At 45.4% G+C, this 20,440-nt stretch overlaps 9 protein-coding genes across 9 annotated transcripts; 6 read left to right on the forward strand and 3 right to left on the reverse strand.

Annotated features, from left to right (window-relative positions):
- Nucleotides 1–842: 842 nt before the first annotated feature.
- GLAREA_12248 (WD40 repeat-like protein) lies at nt 843–2,141 on the reverse strand (the record flags this gene model as incomplete). The annotated part of the gene is made up of 3 exons (XM_008083030.1): nt 843–1,619; nt 1,667–1,876; nt 1,935–2,141. The coding sequence occupies 3 exons, from the start codon at nt 2,139–2,141 to the stop codon at nt 843–845; spliced, it is 1,194 nt and encodes a 397-aa protein (XP_008081221.1).
- A 249-nt stretch (nt 2,142–2,390) lies between these two features.
- GLAREA_12249 (WD40 repeat-like protein) lies at nt 2,391–4,990 on the forward strand (the record flags this gene model as incomplete). The annotated part of the gene is made up of 3 exons (XM_008083031.1): nt 2,391–2,591; nt 2,640–4,304; nt 4,352–4,990. The coding sequence occupies 3 exons, from the start codon at nt 2,391–2,393 to the stop codon at nt 4,988–4,990; spliced, it is 2,505 nt and encodes an 834-aa protein (XP_008081222.1).
- An 869-nt stretch (nt 4,991–5,859) lies between these two features.
- On the reverse strand, nt 5,860–9,083 carry GLAREA_12250 (uncharacterized protein; the record flags this gene model as incomplete). Its single annotated transcript, XM_008083032.1, has 7 exons — nt 5,860–6,251; nt 6,307–6,438; nt 6,487–6,558; nt 6,616–6,726; nt 6,776–7,959; nt 8,006–8,256; nt 8,313–9,083. 7 exons carry the CDS (start codon nt 9,081–9,083, stop codon nt 5,860–5,862), a joined length of 2,913 nt encoding a protein of 970 aa, XP_008081223.1.
- A 471-nt stretch (nt 9,084–9,554) lies between these two features.
- On the reverse strand, nt 9,555–10,812 carry GLAREA_12251 (PLP-dependent transferase; the record flags this gene model as incomplete). The annotated part of the gene is made up of 2 exons (XM_008083033.1): nt 9,555–10,630; nt 10,683–10,812. The coding sequence occupies 2 exons, from the start codon at nt 10,810–10,812 to the stop codon at nt 9,555–9,557; spliced, it is 1,206 nt and encodes a 401-aa protein (XP_008081224.1).
- A 1,286-nt stretch (nt 10,813–12,098) lies between these two features.
- On the forward strand, nt 12,099–13,095 carry GLAREA_12252 (NAD(P)-binding Rossmann-fold containing protein; the record flags this gene model as incomplete). The annotated part of the gene is made up of 4 exons (XM_008083034.1): nt 12,099–12,196; nt 12,247–12,334; nt 12,391–12,683; nt 12,738–13,095. The coding sequence occupies 4 exons, from the start codon at nt 12,099–12,101 to the stop codon at nt 13,093–13,095; spliced, it is 837 nt and encodes a 278-aa protein (XP_008081225.1).
- Nucleotides 13,096–14,748: 1,653 nt separating this feature from the next.
- Nucleotides 14,749–15,498, forward strand: GLAREA_12253 (uncharacterized protein; the record flags this gene model as incomplete). Its single annotated transcript, XM_008083035.1, has 3 exons — nt 14,749–14,918; nt 15,018–15,214; nt 15,278–15,498. The coding sequence occupies 3 exons, from the start codon at nt 14,749–14,751 to the stop codon at nt 15,496–15,498; spliced, it is 588 nt and encodes a 195-aa protein (XP_008081226.1).
- A 1,142-nt stretch (nt 15,499–16,640) lies between these two features.
- On the forward strand, nt 16,641–17,438 carry GLAREA_12254 (uncharacterized protein; the record flags this gene model as incomplete). The annotated part of the gene is made up of 1 exon (XM_008083036.1): nt 16,641–17,438. One exon carries the CDS (start codon nt 16,641–16,643, stop codon nt 17,436–17,438), a length of 798 nt encoding a protein of 265 aa, XP_008081227.1.
- A 517-nt stretch (nt 17,439–17,955) lies between these two features.
- Nucleotides 17,956–18,633, forward strand: GLAREA_12255 (uncharacterized protein; the record flags this gene model as incomplete). The annotated part of the gene is made up of 2 exons (XM_008083037.1): nt 17,956–18,046; nt 18,122–18,633. The coding sequence occupies 2 exons, from the start codon at nt 17,956–17,958 to the stop codon at nt 18,631–18,633; spliced, it is 603 nt and encodes a 200-aa protein (XP_008081228.1).
- A 785-nt stretch (nt 18,634–19,418) lies between these two features.
- On the forward strand, nt 19,419–20,341 carry GLAREA_12256 (uncharacterized protein; the record flags this gene model as incomplete). Its single annotated transcript, XM_008083038.1, has 2 exons — nt 19,419–19,440; nt 19,500–20,341. The coding sequence occupies 2 exons, from the start codon at nt 19,419–19,421 to the stop codon at nt 20,339–20,341; spliced, it is 864 nt and encodes a 287-aa protein (XP_008081229.1).
- Between the last annotated feature and the right edge of the window lie 99 nt (nt 20,342–20,440).

Raw genomic sequence — 20,440 nt, forward strand, 5'->3', positions numbered from 1 at the left:
AATGCCATCCAGCTGGATGTCTGTGCATTATTGGAGCTTACGGCACTGTCACTCAGGACATAAGTATTGATGATTACGAATAGTAACATGATTGATGTTTAAATTGTTTAAGTTGAGAGGATTGAAACTGTAAACGAACAATGGCATTATTTGTGGCCAACTGAGCACCAAGCCGGATTGGTCGTTCGTATTTTGGGACCGACTGTACCTCTAGCACAGATTCCGCTTGTCGAATTTCGCTGGACCCGGAAATCGGGTCATTTTAATGATTGTCAGAAAAGGGGTGTTTGCCAAGGGAAAGCGGCTAGCAGCAGAAGATGACATGAAATTAGTATGGCAACGCAGGAAGGGTGTAGGGCTAGACATGAGTAGAGGGGACAATCCGAGTTAAGAAGCAAACAGCAAGCTCAACTGCATCTGGAGTTCAGCAGTAGCTTCTACCTCGACGATAACGTTGGAACCCAAAATCAGATCTGAAACGTAGCTGACCCCTTAAAGCTGGCCAACCAAATTTTGCTCACCTAGGTTGGTACTTGAGAGCGCCTTACCACACCCAATGTCTTTTGGCCACTTCCATAATTCAGATTGGTTCGACGAACGATTGCACCACGTGCTACTATTTGCAATACAATCCGTCAAAGGGATCGGAGATCGTAGTGTGCTCGGTGTGTGCATGAACATGGTGAGGAAGACGCGATTTCGCTAATGGCAAAGATTTCAACGTAACTGCACTGCAATTTGGGGGCGTGTTGTTCCAAATTGTGTCTGAGTGAGGACAAGCCATGTTCTTTCAATCGAAGGCGAGGTGCAGTATACGCATCTGGGATATTTCGCAGGCAGCATCATTCTTCATCTGAACCCATCAGCTCGGCCAGCTCAGCTTCCTCATCCTCGGTAAGCAAACTTTTGCTAGTAGTTGGAATTGGGTCCTCCTTGACTTTTCCTTCGAGTTGATCTTCCTTTTCTTTGCGTGCAGCTTCTAGTGATACCTTGTCCAGCGGCCAACATCGAATCGTTCCATCAATACTGAAACTTAACACACGCTTCTCGTCCAAAAGTACCAATTCAGTAACCTCTTCGTAGTGGCCATCGTAGGTGTGCCAAAGCTTCCCGGTTGCTCGGTCCCAAACCTTCACGTCTTCGTCTCGTCCTGCGGTGACCGCCCAATTAGAGGTTACAACAACGGCGCGCACATAATCGCCATGAACGTAGGTTTCTTCGACACCCCATTTGCGGGACCTGGAGAGACATTTGGCACTTCCATCCGCACTAGCAGTCCAGAGATCCGAGTCCTCCTCGCTGCCCGAAAATAGAACCTTGTAAACGCTTGTTTCATGCTCTAGGATAGTATTCTTGGACGAGGTGGACTCGGATGTTATTGTGTCAGAAGAATCGAATATTTGAGATGCGGAGGACAAGCTTATCCTCCATCGTCGAATATGAGGGTCACTACTGGCAGAGACAAGGACTACTTCAGAATCAGACGACTCCTCGATGTCAACGGCAAGGTCCTGCAGAGCCATCATATTGTCACTCTTATCTCGAAGAGTATGCAACCGCTCGCCTGTCGACGTATCCCAAACGATGATCTTGGCGTCTGCACCTCCTGATATGAGGCACTATTATTGTCAACGCTGGCCAGTTTATCGGGGACAGTGAAGCTTACATCCTTTCCCCCAATCCTGGTACACAATATCGTCTTAACAAAATCAGAGTGACCTTTGTATCGTCGACCGATTACCCTAGTCTCCCGGTCCCAACTCCATATATCCTTATCCCATGATCCTGCAAACACCGTATTTCCCCCGGCACCGCCAATAGCAACCGATGTCACTGGTGTCGTTGGTCCCCGGTAAACAGACTTAGTGTTTCGATTCTAGATGCAGCATTGGATCAACTGTAATTCGATGATGGAATATTTGAATCCTACCTACTTCTATGTTGACTTTACGAACGCAGCCCGCACTCTCTGCAATATACACAGAGTTCGTCGAAAACGGATCAGCTATTGCCTTTAAAATCTTTGACTGAAGAATAATAGGGTCTCCGTTTTTGTTGCCAGACTTAGCAGCTCTCCGAGCCCTTGTCGATTCGGAGGCATCGCTCTGGAAGAAGTGTCCCGGATCTGTTGAACGAGACATGTTAATGTCTTTACATATGTTGAAATGCTCTGTAGTTTGGTTTTTGGAAGCTGGTGCGTGTTATAAGTAGTATGGTAAGCAGGGCTTATGGTGGGGGATGTGTTGTAACTTTAGGGGTCCACCTGAAATTTACTGACAGGGGTCGCGTTGAGTGGTTTCGCTGCGGCGCGTCGTACGTCGCGTCTTGCGAGAATCGAAGAACTTCCTCAACTCCAGGAATACTATCATCTGGCGCTCACAACGGTCAAAATGGCGACGACATCCCAAATCCGGGTGCGAGGGCGACCGGCGCATACATCTGGGCCTACACACTGCTCTTATACCCCAGATGGAACGAAATTGGTCACAGTTGGCTCAAACAACACCGCGCGAGTGTATCACACTGGATCTGACGGCGAGCCCGCAAATGTCGACGAAATCATGGAGAACAATCTTGCTGTGAGCTCGACGGTATGTTGACTGTTAATTCTTGTTGGAATACTTTCTAAATGCTCTTAGAATCAATTCTTTGTTGCCGGCGCCGAAGATGGAACTGTCAGCAAGTACAATTTTGATACCATGACCTTCGATCATTACTTGGTCCGATCTTCCCTTCCGGTGCGAGATGTTTGCATCAGTCCAGACGGCAGATGGTGCGCTGTTGCCAGTGACGAGCTGGTCGTTAAGATTGTGAAAACCTCTGATATCAACACTGTTCTATTCTTAAGAGAGCAACTCAAACCAGTCAAACACCTATCATTCGACCCGAGCGGGAAACACATTGCATTGTCTTGTACAGATGGAAAAGCGTACTTTTATGCTCTTATCAATGATGAGCCCGAGCTTATTAGGACAATTGATGGGCTCATCAGGACGGCAGATACCGACAGCGAAGTCAACACCAAAATTGTCTGGCATCCTGACGGGAGAGCCTTCGCTGCTGCGACTGCAACAAGGGATATTCAGGTGATGTCTAGAGGAGACTGGGAAAATCAAAGATCATTTGCGAACGGACACACGAGTGATATCACAGCATTAGCTTGGTCCCCTAATGGAGCGTTGTTACTGTCGGCTGGCAAAGAAGGATTGGTTTTGTGGGATTCGGCGACACAAAAGTCAATCGCTACGTACGACTATCCTAACATCATGGACGTATCGTGGCATCCGCAAAAAAATCTTGTGTCATTTACCAACTCTGAAGGTCAGGTATATATTTACAGTGACTTTGTGCCAGCCGATTCTACCCATTTGCTCAAACTACCTTTACAACCAGCTCCTTTTATCCACGACCCTTTATCAGAAGTATCAGCAAATGCCAGAAGGCCGGCGGCAAATGGCACCAAGGACGTTCCTCATCGTGGTCCCCGTCAACGCTCACCAGACAATGTCTCGGACATCTTGGGTTCTGACATTATGGGTGATGAAGACGATTTTGTGATCGACGACGATGGAGCAGGGTATGCACTCGGACTGAATAGCAATGGCAAAAGGCCGCTGGGAGACTTAGGTGCATATTCGAATCCTCGTACCAAACGCTCTGCGCAAGCTTGGGAACCACAATTGCACCAACCAGTTCAATCAGGATCTACACCATGGCGGGGAAATAGAAAGTATCTGTGTCTTAATCTGATAGGGTTTGTGTGGACTGTTGATCAGGATACACACAATACTGTTACAGTCGAATTTTACGACAATGAATTCCACCGTGACTTTCATTTTACAGATAACTTCCAGTACGACAAAGCCTGCCTCAACGAATTTGGTACCTTGTTCTCTTGCAAAACAGAACCGACGACGCCAGCAACAATCTTCTACCGCCCACACGAGACTTGGACGGCAAGATTAGATTGGCGTACAGAGTTACCAGCCGGCGAAGATGTGACTGCAATCTCACTGAGTGACTCCTTCATCACTGTCATGACAAGTGCAAATTACGTCAGGGTTTATACGTTGTTTGGAATTCCTTATAGAATATATCGACAAAAGAGCAGTCCTACTGTATCTTGCGCAAGTTGGCGAGACTATGTTTTGACTCTGGGTAACGGACCGGTCGGAGCAGATGGGTACACCAAGCTCGTTTACACTATTCAAAATATCAAAAGAGACGAGATATGCCAAAGCGAGGACATCGTTGCGTTACCTGATGGTGAAACAATCAAGAGCGTCTTTTTCTCCGACGCGGGTGTAAGTTATGAAAACCATCCTTACTATATAACCTCTAACAATTACAGGATCCTTGCATATACGACACAACAGGCACACTCCTAACCCTTCTCCACTGGCGCACTCCCAACCAAGCAGTCTGGGTACCCCTCCTCGACACCAAGTTGCTTTCCCGCCTCGCCTCGGGTCGCAAAACCGAATCCTACTTCCCAGTCGCCGTCGCAGAGAACAAATTTCATTGTATAATCCTGAAAGGAGGAGACCAATACCCCTACTTCCCCCGTCCACTCCTCTCCGAATTCAGCTTTGAAATCCCGGTCTGCCCGCCCGACAAATCCGAAGACGAAGATCCAGCTGAAGGAGATGAATTGAAGAAGCACGAACGCAATTTCGTTCTCAACTCCGTTCTTCATGCTCAACATCAGGATCTAATTGAATTCACGCAATCCACCTCGGCGCAGCGAAGCGCGTTGCAGCGGATGGAACTGGAGATTGATAAGACGTTGCTGCAAATGATGGCTTTGGAATGTAGAGAAGGCGAGGAGAGAGGTATGAGGGCACTGGAGATGGTTAAGTTGCTAAGAGATCGATCAGGCAAGATGATTGAGGCTGCTGGGAAAGTAGCAGATCGCTATGGTAGGAGTGTTTTAAGCGAGAAGATTAGGGAGGTTGGTGAAGAGGTATTGGGTGGGATGGATGAGGATTAGAGAATGCGGAGGAGCTTGTTGGGTGTGTCTGTTGAGTAGAAGTGCATTGTCTACGGAGTTGTCCGTGTTAGGGCCGTTGGTATATGAATAGGCTGGATTTGGGTATAGGATTAAGGATATGGGTTATGAATTAATGCTCCTTGTATACACAATATTTACCTTCAATCTTGTCTGCAAGCGTAATCGAGGCAATTGTCCTGGCTTTACAAATGTTACAGATGAAAAATGGAAGACCAAATGATGCAAGTTTCCCGCTTCCTTAAGCAACTGTATAATGTAACTTGGGAGTCAATCATTTCGCAACTACTAGTGTATTGCAAAACTGACGGGACACTATCTAATATACCGAATTTAAAAAACAACTTTCTAATACCGCTTCTATAATATTTATATTTATTCTCCATAACAGAGACGATATCGTATATTTACTTAAAAGAACTAAGTAATTATAATGTTTTAGGAACAACCTTACTACTCCACCGTAGTGAGGTGTCCCGTCAGACTTGTAACATACTAGTGACGATATAATGAAACTTGATAAGCAAGCGGGTCACATATAAACCGTTTTGAAAAAGATGAGTCCTAATGGCAATTACATCTTTTACTTCATCCATTATGTTCGTCTCCGTAGACATTAACTACTACCCAAGTTCTCTTCCACAGCCATTAAACGTCTTCTTGCCAACTGCTACATCTGGACCAAACCACTACACTACACCTACCAAAATGAATTAAAGCTCGAAACCAAAGTTCATACAACTCAGGGGTATATCGCATCGCATCGTCCATGTAACCACACTTCACAAAAATGTATATACAACGCTCATATCTCCTCCATCATTCGGTGTATACAGTTCAGAACAGCTGGTTTATCCAAAGAATCCGCCGAAGAAGCTTGATCGTTTGACGTGTTTCTTGACACCAGGACTCTTTGGTGTGGCAGGCTCAGCTGAAGCTTCAACGTTACTGTTGGTGGCTGTGTCGCTTGATTCGGCTACTGGTTCAGATGGTGTCGGTTTCGTTGTAGAGTCCTTGGTAATCTCGTTTGCGGCGGTTGGTAAAACTTCAGTGGCGTCCTGAGGGTTTTGAGCTGGCACAGTGACGTCCTTAGTGGAATCGCTTGTCTGGACTGGTTCGGAGATGCCGCTAGCTTCTGGCGTCAGAATTGCAGCTGGGTGTGAAGGCGGAGGTGCTTCAGCTTTTAATTTTGCCGCGAGAGCTTCAGTCAACTTATCAATAGATGCTTGCATAACTTCGAATTCTGGAGACTCTGTCAGATTTTGTTGCACTGTCTAAGAGATAAACGAAGAACTTACTTTTATGGAAGTTCTCCAGATGGGTCGCGGTTTGGGCAGCCACGTCGTTGGCCTTCTCGTTCGCTTGCACAAAATCCTGAAAGGGTGCTGATTTTGCATCTGAAAGAATGGCTTCATGAATGGCGTCCATTTCTATTTCATTTGTCAGTAAGCCTCAAATCCGTGCGGGGATGGACCTACTCTTATGAACAGGAACGATTCCTTCTTCCAAATCCGATTTGATTGCAAGTGCTTCTTGCATTTTATCGAGTTCTGTATTTCGCTTAGTACGCCAACACTTCAATGCCTAGGTATTCTGGCACTACTTACTCTCATGTAGTTTCTCCAGGTCCTTTTGTGTAGCTAACTCGCTAGCTTGCTCCTTTTTGGTCGCTGCGGCCTTGATCACTTCCGCATTGGATAAAAGCAATTCGTCAAGTTCTGATATCTATTAGCTCTTATACTTATAGCTGGGGGTCGAAATGTGTACTAATGTGGATTTTGCTCATGGCACTTGACAAGACATGTTCTTTTTCTTCCTCTACTGGGGCAGTGGTAGATTCTCCTGACTCTCTAGAGGACAAGACTGCTTGCGTTTCGTCGGTTCTCAAGTGAATTATGCCGTCTAACTTTTGGTGGATCTGATCCAAACTCTCGTGAGTATGGGCATCAACGATCTGGGGAATCTGGCCTGCCATTTCTTTTGGATGTGAGCTATTTGTCATATTTAGAGCGTCAAGCTTCTTGTGGATTTCTAGCAGAGTCTCTGTGAGTGCAGAAAGTCCTTGGTCACCGCCTCTGCTAGTGAAACCATCAGGAATAGTAGTAGGTAGTGAAGGTTTTCCAGGTGAAACTGTCAAGGGCTCGGGTGACATTGCCTTGACAACTTCCTGGGCGTCTTTTGCAGCTGGCACGCTCCCACCTACTTGCTCAATTGCTTCGTTTATTTTGTGCTCCAAAGACTTAGACGCATCGGTCTGTAGGTTTGTTGACGCGCCTGGTGGCTTTACTTCCGCAGCAGAAGCATCAGCGTTGTTTGCATCGGTCGTCGAAATTTTAGCTATTTTGGCAGGCTCTATGTCTTTGGGACTGTCAGTACCAATGGTAATAGTGCCATCTTCGTCGATTTTGATTGAAGTTGTCTTTGTGGTACTCTTGATAACCACTGATGAGTGCTTTCCGTCTGGTGCCACGTTTTCGGCATCGGCGGCTGTATTTCTTTTGGTAGGCTCAGCTGGAGTTTTGATGGCGTCACTTTGTACTGCTTCGGTCGCACTTTGATTCACCTCTTTGCTATCCACAGTCTTTAAATCTGCATCAACTGCGGATGTGCTTGCTGGTGCTGGCTCTTTGGGCACTATTTGAATGGTTGTCTCCTTCACGCTCTGCTTGATCTCCTTCTTAGTGATAGTCCCTGCAGCCTCATCTACATTCTTTTCTGTCTTGACAGTATCAGTTTTAGTAGTCGTTGCCTCAACCTTAGCATGTTGCGCAAGTTCTTCGTTCAGATCTTTGCTAAGTTCATTAACAACGTGAGTACTAGCTTCTACGGCGATTTCATTGGCAGTAATCTTCGCTCTGTCTGCTGCCATTTTACCGATCATGGCTACACTTCCGACAATTAGCTCTGGTTGGACAATAGAAGCAACTCCAATAGCCACGGCAACAGCGCCTCTGCAACAAGTTAGCTCTCGGGCCGTCCAAGAATGAATACACATACTCAGCGATCAGCTCAGGATGGGCCTTGACTTCTTTGATAACAATCTCAGCGCCTTCCACAATTTCCTCGCCAATGGTCTCTACCACATCGACGATACCTTCCCCAATCTCAGCCAGGCTGGGGAGACCATCTTTGGTCTCTGCTACTAGCTCTTGCTGGAGACCCTTTTCAATGTTCTTTAGGTCACCAGCAGTTTTAGCTGTAAGCTCCTTGATAGCCGCAGCCCCAGCGCCGATGACCGCGCCCTCAACCTGTCACCAATTAGCAGACACGAGGTTGAAGATGTAAGACTTAGCATCAAACCTACAGCATTAACAACAGTCTCGGTCAGAGAGCCTTTCACTACCGGGTTCTTGACTTCTGGAGAAACAGCATCTGGTGCCTTTTCTGCTGGAGGTTTCGCATCTGGGGCGTTCTCGCCTGGAACTTCTGTCTCTAGTTTCTGAGACTCCTCGATCTTTGAAGATTTCTCGTCTGTCTTCGTAGGCTTGGGTTCAATCTTGACTGGCAAGGGATCCGTGCCTTCTTCCTCACTGGGTTGAGTAGCCGGTACTTCTTTCTTGGGAACGTCTACGACTGGCGGATTTGAGTCCGATTCCTTTTCTTTGGGCTTTTCTTTGTCAGGCTTTTTCGTTTCTGTTGGAGCATTCTCTTCTTCGGAGGACTTTGTCGGCGAATCCGCTGGTTTGGTGGCATGACCGTCTTCAGAAGGAAGCTTGGGCTCTGCAACCTTTTCTAGTTCTTTCTGCTCTGGTTTGGAAGGCTCTACAGCCACAGAATCTAGTGGCTTTGCAACGTCTGCCATATTGTGCTGGACCCTCGGAACAATATTGATAACGTCGCTATTTATGAGCACTAAACCCCAGGTATGAAGTCTTCTTGGTATCTTGAAGATTGAGTACTTGTGGAAGAGAGTGAATGAAGAACAAAGAAGATCGACGGCGTCGTCAAGAGAGAAAATACCGTAGATCGAAGTTCTGTTGTCTGCAAGACATCCAATAACAATGGAGATGAGGTGCCCCGTTCTGGCCGATATTGGATCAAAGTTGTATGCAATAAATGGAACTTGCCCACTCATGAGCGGACAAAGATGCCAGGGTCGAGACGGGCGGGGTCCTCCCTATCGGTGCAAGTTACTCTCTGAGGATTAGCTCAGGATTGGTCAGTTGTGTGAAGCAAAAACGGGTAACCTGGTGGTTTGGGTTGGAGGTGAGATGGAAGCAGGCGAAAATGAAGCTATTCGCAAGTTCGGATTCTGCTGCGCAACCTGATTCGTTATGTTTGTTGATTATTTGGTCGTGGTATGAGCAAGGTTGGAGGTTCAGAGCCCTGGGAAATTTTACCCTGTCTCATGGCCCAAGCTCAAGCTCAAGCTCGATTGGCGTCTTGGATTCAAACCCAACCCTCCCTCGCCTCTACAACTATGGAATTTGCCTCTAAATAGCAGAATAGAGACATTGTGGGACAACTTAGATTCATTCTCTATCTATATCAAACTACGGAACATATGGCAAGTATCGGACTGAGGGTATATTCAAAATACGCACCATCATCTATATGCTTTCTCGCCAACTTTGGCTGCAATATCTGTATGGCCGTTCTGGCCTTTCTTGGCTACAATGTCCTTCAACGCAAGCTCAAGCTTTTGAACTGCTTCATTACTGATCTGGTAATGGACAACCAACCGCCCACCAGCAAGTAGTCGGAGCCCATGCTGCTTCCCAATCTCCACGAAACCATTGCCGGAGCAATTGGCATCACGGAGATCAAACCACACCATATTTGTTTCGGTCGGTTGTGCCAGCTTACCACCGAGACGGGTCCAAATCTCTGCAATTCTCTTTGCGGTTCCGTGGCTCTTTTTTAGAATGCCATCTTCACCATTTGGAGACTTGCCAAAAGTTTCGTCTACCGCGACCCGAGCGGCTGCGGTAACCACGCCTGGTTGTCTTAGGCCACCACCAATACTCTTCCTAACCCATCGGGCTTGCTTGATCAGCTTCTTACTGCCGACAAGGACACTTCCAACAGGAGCTCCAAGACCCTTTGAGAAGCAAAGACTGACACTGTCAAATTCTTTGCAGTAATCTGGGAGTGAGCCAGCACCTGCCACAACGGCTTCCCAGATTCTAGCGCCATCAAGATGCAGTTTGATATCATGTTCCTTTGCAAAGGCGGATATCTTTCTCACTTCCTCTAATGGCATGATGGTACCCCCAAGAGTGTTCTCAAGGGATATCACCCTTGTCGGTGCAGCATGAACATCGTCTCCAAGAACGACGTTCTCCTTGATATCTTCCAATGTCAAGTAAACTCCATTCTTTGGCACAACTCCGTTCACTAATGCGCCTGACAAAGTGGCCACCCCGCCAGCCTCCCAGACTAAAATATGCGCCCGATAGTCGCACAGCACCGAGTGAGGGGGTTGCGTCAGGTGTGATCGCAGAGCAAGCTGGTTTCCCATGGTCCCTGACAGGACGAAAAGACCTGCTTCTTGCTCGGTTCGCTCGGCCATGTATGATTCGAGATCGTTCGTGGTAGGATCTTCCATGAAGACATCGTCGAGGAGGGAGGTGTTTGAAATCGCCTTCAGCATGGACGGTGTGGGTGTTGTCACAACATCACCTAAGAGTATTATGAGCTTCGGTCGAAGTAAGGTACATGCTGCAAGACATACTCCGGAAATCGAAGGCGGCTGGGCCAGGACCAGACCAGGCATTGATTCTTTTGTGCTGCTCTTGCGTTGGAGCAAGATCTGACGTGCCACTCAAACCCTTCGTCTCTTCGTGTGCCTCTGCCAACGACATGTTTGATATGTTTCGAGATGAAAGGTTTCGGAGTCGGGAAGGGAAAACGCGTACTATTGTCTGCGACGATGCAGTCGATGCTATGTGAACAAGATTTACAGATCCAACTAGCAGGCCAAAACGTTTAGCTGATACATATCTAGAAAAATGCCGCAAGGCCATAATTGGGCCAAAGATGGGGTTGTGTGTAGACCAGAAATCGAAGTTCCACGATTCCCCATCGGGCAGGCGCTTTCAGTGGGGTGAGGATTTCGTTCCCACCCAAAATATCAAGCACCCGACCCTCGCGGGGGACAAAATACCTAAGTGGTAATCAAAACACAATAATTAAAAGTTGAGAAATATGATATACTTAGTGGATTAACTTGGCAAAATATGACATATTTCGTCAAATGTTTTGAGCAAATGAGGCATCTAAAGCTCTATTCGAAGCTGGTGGGCAGGTGACTGACACTTATTTTGTCCTCCGCGAAGTTCCAGCAGGCACATGGCCGAGTTGGAGATCGAGTCAAACTTACTAAACTAAGACGATTAAGTCCACAATAGCTGAATCATGGTCCGAACTTCCCCAGATTATGAGATACCGGTTCCCGTCCAGTTTCGGCGCCTCATCACGACGTCAATTGCTGCTGCTTCTAAAACAAGAAGTTGCTTGGAGTTTGAAACCGAAGGTTTATTGTAATTGAACAATATCGACTCTCCCGGGTGAGGAGATGCTGAAAATTAGTTTCTTGAGTTTCGATCCACGAATGTTAGGTCAATTTCCAAGAAGAGCGATGGGTCCTCTCGAGACCGGCCTTCAATATTGATATATGTGCCTAGCAAATATACCATCAGTAATTGAAACTTCACGTAAATAATGGCAGTGAGTTGTGCTAATCTTACCGCAAGATTCCTCGAGCTCATCACAAAACCAAAACGATTTTATAGTGGCCTTCAAGTGCCCACAAACTCATCTTTCTCTGATGTTTCCTACTGACATGTGGTACGAAGCCTGTCAGCCCTAAGACGTGGAGGCGGGGTTTGGTGGGGTGGAAGCGGAATCCAACCGTCAGAACCCCCTCCCTACCTCAAACATTGCGACTTCCGTTTCCCCTCGACCCCGCATTGTAAGTGAGCTAAGGTGGTTTATAGCTCAAGAGTTCCTTCCGAAAGACACTCTGATACTCTCTTATTTTTCGATCAAGCCTCCTTCCTGGTTCTACTCTGTATTTTGTGCTGTTCGTTTGCGCACTCTTATCTCGTGTGACCACGTAGTTTCTTTGCAGATTTATCCACAATCAAAGATGGCGAGTAATGGAAAGAGTGGTGGAAGTTCAAGTACGGCAGTTACAAAGGATTATGGAAAAAGAACGGCTATTGTAACTGGATCAGCTCGTGGAATGTGAGTAAGTGTTATATTACGAGATGATATCGTACTAAATACTGTCACAGCGGGAAAGCAATCGCCATTCGACTTGCTGAGGATGGATACGACGTCTGTATCAATGATATATCAGCCAATCAACAGGGGATTGAAGAGGTACCAACTGTGTAATGCTTTCATTAGAAGTGTGATGCTAATGTGATTATCAATAGACAGTGAAAGAGATTGAAGCCCTTGGTAGAAAATCATATGGACATGCTGCAGATGTTTCCAAATTGTCGGAAGTTGAGAGCCTCGTGGAAGCTTCCGTCAAAACCCTCGGAGATCTGAATCTGATGGTGGCCAATGCTGGAATTGCCCAAGTAAAGGCTCTCCTAGACCTTACTGAAGATGACGTTCGCCGGATATTCGAGGTTAACGTCTTTGGCGTTTTCAATTGTTATACAGCTGGAGCTAAGCAAATGATCAAACAAGGTTCTGGAGGGAAGCTACTTGGCTGTGCAAGGTATGACCCTTTCCCCCGCAGATAAAGAGCTGGGTGTTGACTCAATTCGAATAGTATTGTGGCTTTCAAGCCATTTGCTCTGTTGTCTCACTACTCGGCTTCCAAGTGGGCTGTTCGAGGCTTCACGCAAGCGTTTGCTATGGAAATGGCGGAACACAAGATCACAGTCAATGGATACGCACCTGGTATTGTAGGAACTGCGATGTGGGACTTGATCGATGAAGAATTAGGCAAGAAGCAAGATCGTAAGAAGGGAGATACGATAAAGAAATATACCGAGGACTTGATCGCTCTCAAACGGACAAGTGTTCCTGAGGATGTGGCGAAGTGTGTTAGCTATCTAGGTAGTCCTGACAGTGATTATATGACGGGGCAGACTTTGATCATCGATGGGGGTATTGAGTTCAGCTAGAATGGAATTTTAATTTATCTTTGCTAAAATGAAACTCGTATAAAGGGACTCGGTAAGGAAAAGTAAGTGGCAGTCGAAACTTTTCTCAAAACAATCGACGAAACATCGTGTATATAGTCAATTAACTTAGTACCCCATCACATATTTCTTCAATCATTTTAAGTAATTGACAGCGTCCTAACCTCTATTCAAAGTCGATCTTTTCAGTCTAAAGATTGGTGAGCAGTGTCCTTTACGAGAAAATTTATATCGCAACGAGAGTGGGATTCTCCATATCCAGGCGGCAGCTTTAGTTCATTTTCCCTCGTAAATCTACTATATTCATATTAAAAGCAAATGAAATTTGCTGCCTGCACAGAATCTGCCATTACTAAAATATGGAAATAGCTTCAAGATGTTTATAATCATGCTGACTGAAATCTTCGATTCGATATGATGTACCAGACTTCATTTCATGAAAATCGAACCGTAACCTAAGCTACTGACTGACTACCTGAGAACAAGTCGTCAATCATCCCTCAATTCCTCTTCAATGGAACGACTTCGTAATCAAAAATGGACAGAGCAAGAGATAACAAAATCCATCTGACCTCAAATTTACAGAGTAGGTGAAGAGGGAACACGTGTTGAAGACAAAGTTACTTACAAGATTCTTGGTGTGACTGCCGACGTAGTACAATATTGACTCTTTTGTTTCATTTTCATCTATCGACAAGCGAACACTTCGAGATCCCACATGGCCTTGCATCAGGCAGAACTCAAAGTTCCGAAAGTTCGTTTATACCTTCTTACAACTGAGACCACTCCATCTAGTAAACCTTACTTATTATTATGAAGATGTAAGTAATTCGTTGCAGCCTCAGCTCGTGGCTTGCGATTTGGAAATTGATCGAAAGGTATAGTCGAATGAGGCCGAGAAAATAGATGTTAATATATATTCAACACATCTCACGGCAATTAGTAATGAACTCCAGCGTGGGACATTCTTAATTGTAGTCAAGAATTGTCCTGCTGGTTGATTTTCCAAGGATGTAGTGAAGTGACCGCCGATCAATATTCGCTTCTACCCAAACACTTGGCCTCCAAGGGTTCCATGTAGAATTAGGAAGAACCAGAATGCTGGAAAAAGTTCAAGAGTACCCAAGACTTCTGGGTTATTAAAGGTTTTATACAGGAAACTAGGCATCATCATACGGCCACCCCTCCTCCGATCTTTGCCACCAGGCCCACCAACAGTAACACCGCCGTTGAAAAGTTTGGTAGCACTCGACAAGTGAAGATATAACTGGCCCATTCGGTCGAACAACAAGTAGGATTTGCGGGGTCATCACTTCCGATTACCGAATAACCTTAAAGTTTGTACCACCCGAGCATATTTTCTCATATATTTGTTCTTATCTCATTAGCCTATATTCCCAAGTACGCTTTGATGCCTTTCGCCACGAGACATCTATTATTGGGGATTTATCCAAAGAGACACTTTAGCATATAGTGTCGGAACTCAGACCTTGCTTTTCTTGTCTATGATCAAAGTGACATGATGGGCGTATAAAGCTGTTGCCTGCTTCTCAAGATCGCATTTAGTTCTAGAATTTTGCCCTTTCCTAGATATTTTGAACCATCGCTCTCTTATCAGTACATACACATTTCAAGATGTTCTCATTATTAATCAACGCTTCGATTGTCGGGCTTGGATTGCTTTTGGCAACAGTGAAAGGAGATAGCCCTGATATCTCGGGCGTTTCAATTGCCAGTTCCTCACACGGCGGCTCTGCTTGTCCGCAAGGATCTACTGATTTCTCGATTTCAGTTGATGCGAAAAGGTAGATTGAACCCAAAAAACATTCATATCAATCCAAACATTTGAGCAATCTTCAAATGGGCTAGCGACTATGCTCCGCTGCTAATAAATTCTTCCAAAGTATAACGATAAAATACACAGCTTTCGAGCTGGGGTCCGCAAACAGTGGTTATGCTCGTAAAAATTGCCAAGTCAACCTCGATATCCGATATCCCAAAAATCTCCAATTCGCGGTCACTGATGCCACATTCTACGATGAAGTGGATATTGGCGCAGGAGCGGACGCACGTCACAATGCTGTATATTACTTCTCTGGCAGTAAGCATTCTTTCTCAAGGGTGGACATACTTTAACTTAAGTACTAATAATTCAATCCACCAGGCACCGCTCAAAACAATGTCATACACACGTACGTGGGTCCACTCGATGGTGACTACACCTACAGAGAGAGCATTCCGGCCGGCTCCCAAATCTGGTCGCCATGCGGTGCTCCTCTACCACTTAATATAAACACTGGGGTGGGAATGAGAAAAGCCACTAGTGCCGATACTTATGTGAATGTCAAAACTGTTGTTACCGGTATTCAATGGAGAAACTGTTAAAAAGGTCATATGGATAGAAAGATTAGGAAATTAGCATTGCGGCGTCGTTGGTGTTTAGAAACCTTTCTTAATGCTATATATTATTCTTCTGTTAATAGTCAACTACATTCTGGAACCCTAAAAAGTCTTATCCTCGATCCATTGATTCAAATCAAGTGACCATGCTTCTTAGAATACTGGATTTTTCTATGACATTTCCATTGTAAGCATGATCGGAATGAAAAATAGACGAATTGGAAAAGTTTATAGGTTCGTATGTACATACAGAGTAAGCCGATTCATTGGTTGTTGTGTTTCAGTGGTTAAACACCCGGCCTAGGTTGTCTTGAAGCTTCCATGAATCACATTAAATGGTTTTGCAGTTTGTAAAATTATTTGGTCGTTGAAAATCCAGAGCTATTGGATAAAGGGAGAGCCAGTAAGTAACGATGGTGCACTTGTCGCTTGTATTCATTTGCTGATCTATAGGCGTGGGCTGGGCTTCACAGCAGCTGAACTGCCACCCTTGGAGGTGCGTTTTAATTTACTCGATCTATTTGATTATTGATAACTTGGAAGCTTCGCAGAAGACTTCCGGTTCAACATAAACCAAGATTCTGCAATAGTTGTGTATGTGGGAAGTTCATACCTTGAAAACTTTGAAGGTGATGTTGTGTGATAGGGAGCTTGTAGTTAACAGAGCAGTTATGAGGTAGTCCAAACATCATTTTTTGAACCGATACAATTGATACGTTATCGTGCACTTGATCAACTCTAATTGTAAGAATTCCGGTCTATGGTAGTACGTCATTCGCGACCTCCGTAATGCTTCATTTGCTAGGTATCCTGCTGGATGCTGGGTGAATTTGCGAAAAGAGCAACCACGACCCAGCTGGCCATGTTTATCGCAACCTCACCATAAGGTAATCTCTCCTCCTCAGCCAATGGAGTAATACACTACAAACTCGACTCAACTCAAATCCTAATACATCCTCTCAAACTCACTTTCGCTATCGGATTATCTAAATTGAGTATGATTATTCCTATTATCCCTATTTTGATTATCGTCGGAATCCTCATATACCGAGACGAGAAGAGGAACAAGAAAGAAAGAGAGAGATCCGAAGTTGTCGATACCTGCCCAAGTTCTTGTAGAGGTCATGATGGAAAAAGAAGACGACGCCGCTGCTAAACCTGCCAGCAAGAGTTGGCGACGAATCCTCCAGATACGAAACCACCAGAACAATTCTCCAGGTTTGCAGGGACTTTCGCAAAATACCATTTGGAGCAGATCGAAAATCGAGAGGGAAAACAATGCGAAAGAAAATCGAGACGTCTGCGAAACGAAGCACATCAGCGAGTTGAGGTTCCAAATCAAGGAAGAAGCGAAGGTAGGGAGAAACAAAGACTTGGGATCGGAACCGCAGCTCAAGGTTTGGCTTCCAGCGATAAGACTGCGGCGGAATTCTTTATCCTCCACTGTCTTCTCGGCCGCGCACGATATGTCTATGATTCCTTCCAGCACAAATTGGCAGGAATATATCAGGTTGAACCTCATCTTGAACAAAGCCATACAGAGATTTGTTGCTATGAGACGGATACAGGGAATCAAAAGGCCAGTGATGAACAACAGAACGACCTTTATAAATAAAAACTTGTTGGATTTAGGTACCAGCCGCATAGAAGACGCAAATTGTCGTTGGGGGGCCTGGACCTGCGTTGACGATATGCATGGAATTAAGGTCGAGTACAAGGAGAAAGAATGGGCTGAGGACCTGCTGTATCAAGACAGCAAATATGGCTGGTTCGTGCCGAGAAGGCCTAGCTCCCTACGGTGGTCCTGGACAATAGAGGTCGAAGAACTGAGAATTCAAGTCTCCGAGGCGACCAAATCATCGAACAGCGATGACGGACCGCTAAGTCATGACTGGGGATGCAATCAAAGTTGGATCCTAGACTGATAAGTGAAGTGCAATACCGAGCCAGAACAAACGAACATGTTGGTTGAACCTGAGGCTAGGTGCATGATAAGAAAGGAAAGGCTACCTGCATAGGACTGTTCTAGATTGTGATAAGGATCAAATTGGAAAGTAAAACATCAAATTGGTAACAGCAAAGACTTCTTTGTGACGTCGAGCAATCTTGTGTAACGAACTACAGTGTTCGTCACAATACCTGCAGCCTCCGAAATAGACATGAATTAGATGATTCACTTCTCAAAGTGACTCTATATCGGTGACCAGTTTGCTAGATATCTCACCACATCTGGGTAACTTACATGAACTGCAACAAAGATTAATTCATTTCCGTGCCTTGATAAGCAGAGCTTAAATAGATGGCCTCATATTTCTGTAGGACTATGGAAAGCTAGAGAATGCTTCCACAACACCCTCGTAGCATTTCAGTATCTGCTGCAAAAAATACAATTGCACCGGTTCAAGAAGTAAACACAGCTGAGAAAGAAAAGGCTTGGCCATCATGGCATCTCATTTTGTTGATCCTGCTATTATTGGCTTCAGTAAACTGAATGTATCCCCAATCTTGTCGGGTTCAGAACAATCAAGATCAAGTGTGTTCACACCATTTTATTTGCCCATATCCTCGCCAAAATACTTATCATTTACGATATGCTAACACAATATAGGTTCCTTCTCCTCTTCCACCACCAAGTCTGGAACCACAGCATCAACCATCAGCAACTCCTCCACCCTCCACAAAGAGAGCTCCGACAACTTCAACGCTCTTCTCAAAAAAGCCTTCCTTGTCCAAAAACAAAAAGAAGCCTTAGCGAACAACAAAACCTTCATCCCTTCCTTCGCCACAGAACCCAATATCTACAAACCCGACCCCGGCTTCGTCCCAGACGTCGATTATTACAGAGATGCTTTCAACGAAGCCATTCACCAAGCTAATGCCGATGTTTCAAATCCAGCCAATAAATTTGGTGTGGAAAATACCACTATTGACGATATCGCTACCTATTACATATTCTGCGTGGCCAAGTTGATTAATTTTGCGAATCCTTATACGCCAAAAGCGTTCCAACATGAGATCTTGCCGGGAGAGTGGGCGCAGTTTGTGCAAGGAGAGGACGGTGCAACTGAGAGGGTCTGGGTTTATTGGAATGGTGTTTGGAACGAGTATGCTACGAATTGAGAGACTGCAGGAGAGAGTTGCACATTTTGATAGATGAGAGAAAAAGGGTTGTCCGAGCTTAACACCGAGATGAGTTGCTCAGTAGTTCCGAAGAACTGTTTTGGGAGCAGATTGTGGCATGGCTATCTGCAGTTATCTTGTTAATGAGAGGTGTAGATCTTTATACACGGGTGGAGGATGGAGTGGAACTCGTCAGTCACTTTAAGAAATTTTCCTGAGAGTAAAATTGCCATATCGAGTTCTTGCACATAAAAATGGTTGATGGATTTGGAATCGATCTGAGATATTTGGGATTTTAAGTTGTATGCTCATGTCGGTAGCACTATATCTATTATAGTATTGGATTTACGGAAAAAGGATATTCAACCTTTTTATAATCAACAAGCATTAGAAAAAGTCTTCTTTCTCGTCTGTACTGTCATATAGACTTCTGATTATCATGCCACGCAATGAGATTCTATACCCAGTGAGTCTTCTCATGTGAAAATCATCCGAGAACAGAGTCACGTTTTCAATCTACTCATCATATCCAGTCACTCTTCGCTTACAAGTGACGTTTGAATGAAAGTCGAGTGAATGTGTGATGTTTGTCCGAAGAGCCTCAACCTTAATTCGGCTGTTTGATACCTATTCACTATGCGTGACGGGAACTGGAATGATTCTTTGAGCTTCTTTAGGCAAACGCGATTTGCTTCTGACGTTTACTTTCAAACTAACCCAGCAGAAGAATCAACCACCTTTGCGCAACAAAGCTAGCCACAACTTTTTGGAACGGGAGAATGCTCATGGACATGGATGATACTGGCGGTAAGCTTACCATATAAAGCATTTCTCTCAAGACAAAGCCCAGAGACTGATTGTATCAGACATTTGCTGTATGGCATGTGGTCAAGACCTACAAACCGATGATTCAATGAACATAGGAAGAAGCCTCACAGGCGATCTATCCTACAGTAATACCTCCAAAGCCTCACCTTCATCACCTCTCCCCATCAGAACTATCCCGCGTAACGACTCAAATCTCTCCCAAATGCTCAACGAAATGACGGAATACGAGAAATCCCAACCCGCAGAACGCGAACTATCCATCGATTACTCGTACAGTACCACACGCGGCGTATCCGTCGAATACTCCTACAGCAGTAGAAAACCCCTTCAAGTTCTCCTCGACGAAAGCGACGAGGACGACGATGACGATCTGGAGTTCGAGGACGTTCTGCTTGAAGATCTGCAAGAGATACAGGCACGGGACGAGATTGACACGAACGAACTTTCTCAAATCCTAGCGGAAAATCCAGTATCAGACGCGACTACCACACCGCCAAAGTCACGCAAAGGCAGCAAAGACCTCCTCAAACGCAGTCCACGCAGCTCATCCGGGAACTGGTTGTCGGCCTCCTTAGCCACCGCCGAAGCCGAACACGCCAAGTGGAAAGAAGCCGAAGACTACGAAGACGAGCTTATGGAGAAGGGATTCACGTTGGTCGACGCGATTATATCTGATGGCGAGCTGTTGCTGGATGAAGATCGGAAGTTGGCGCAGTATCGAGCTAATTACCCGAGTCCGTTGAGGAGGTGCTGGATTGTGCCTAACGAGGAAGAGCAATCGAAGGGGAAGTTAAACGGGAAGCAGGATTCGGGGTATTGGGATTATTTTGATGAGGAGATGGAGGTGGATGGTGAGGGGCGGGATGGGGTGAGGATTTAGAGGTGGTGAGACCGAGGGTCTTCCGTGGTAGTGTTGCGGTCATGCTCTTTGGCTTGGTCGTAGATATTGGATTTCGGGGAGGCTTTGGATTATGAAAGG

This window comes from Glarea lozoyensis, assembly GCF_000409485.1.
Source record: "Glarea lozoyensis ATCC 20868 chromosome Unknown GLAREA18, whole genome shotgun sequence".
In the NCBI taxonomy this organism is placed as follows: Eukaryota; Fungi; Ascomycota; class Leotiomycetes; order Helotiales; family Helotiaceae; genus Glarea; species Glarea lozoyensis.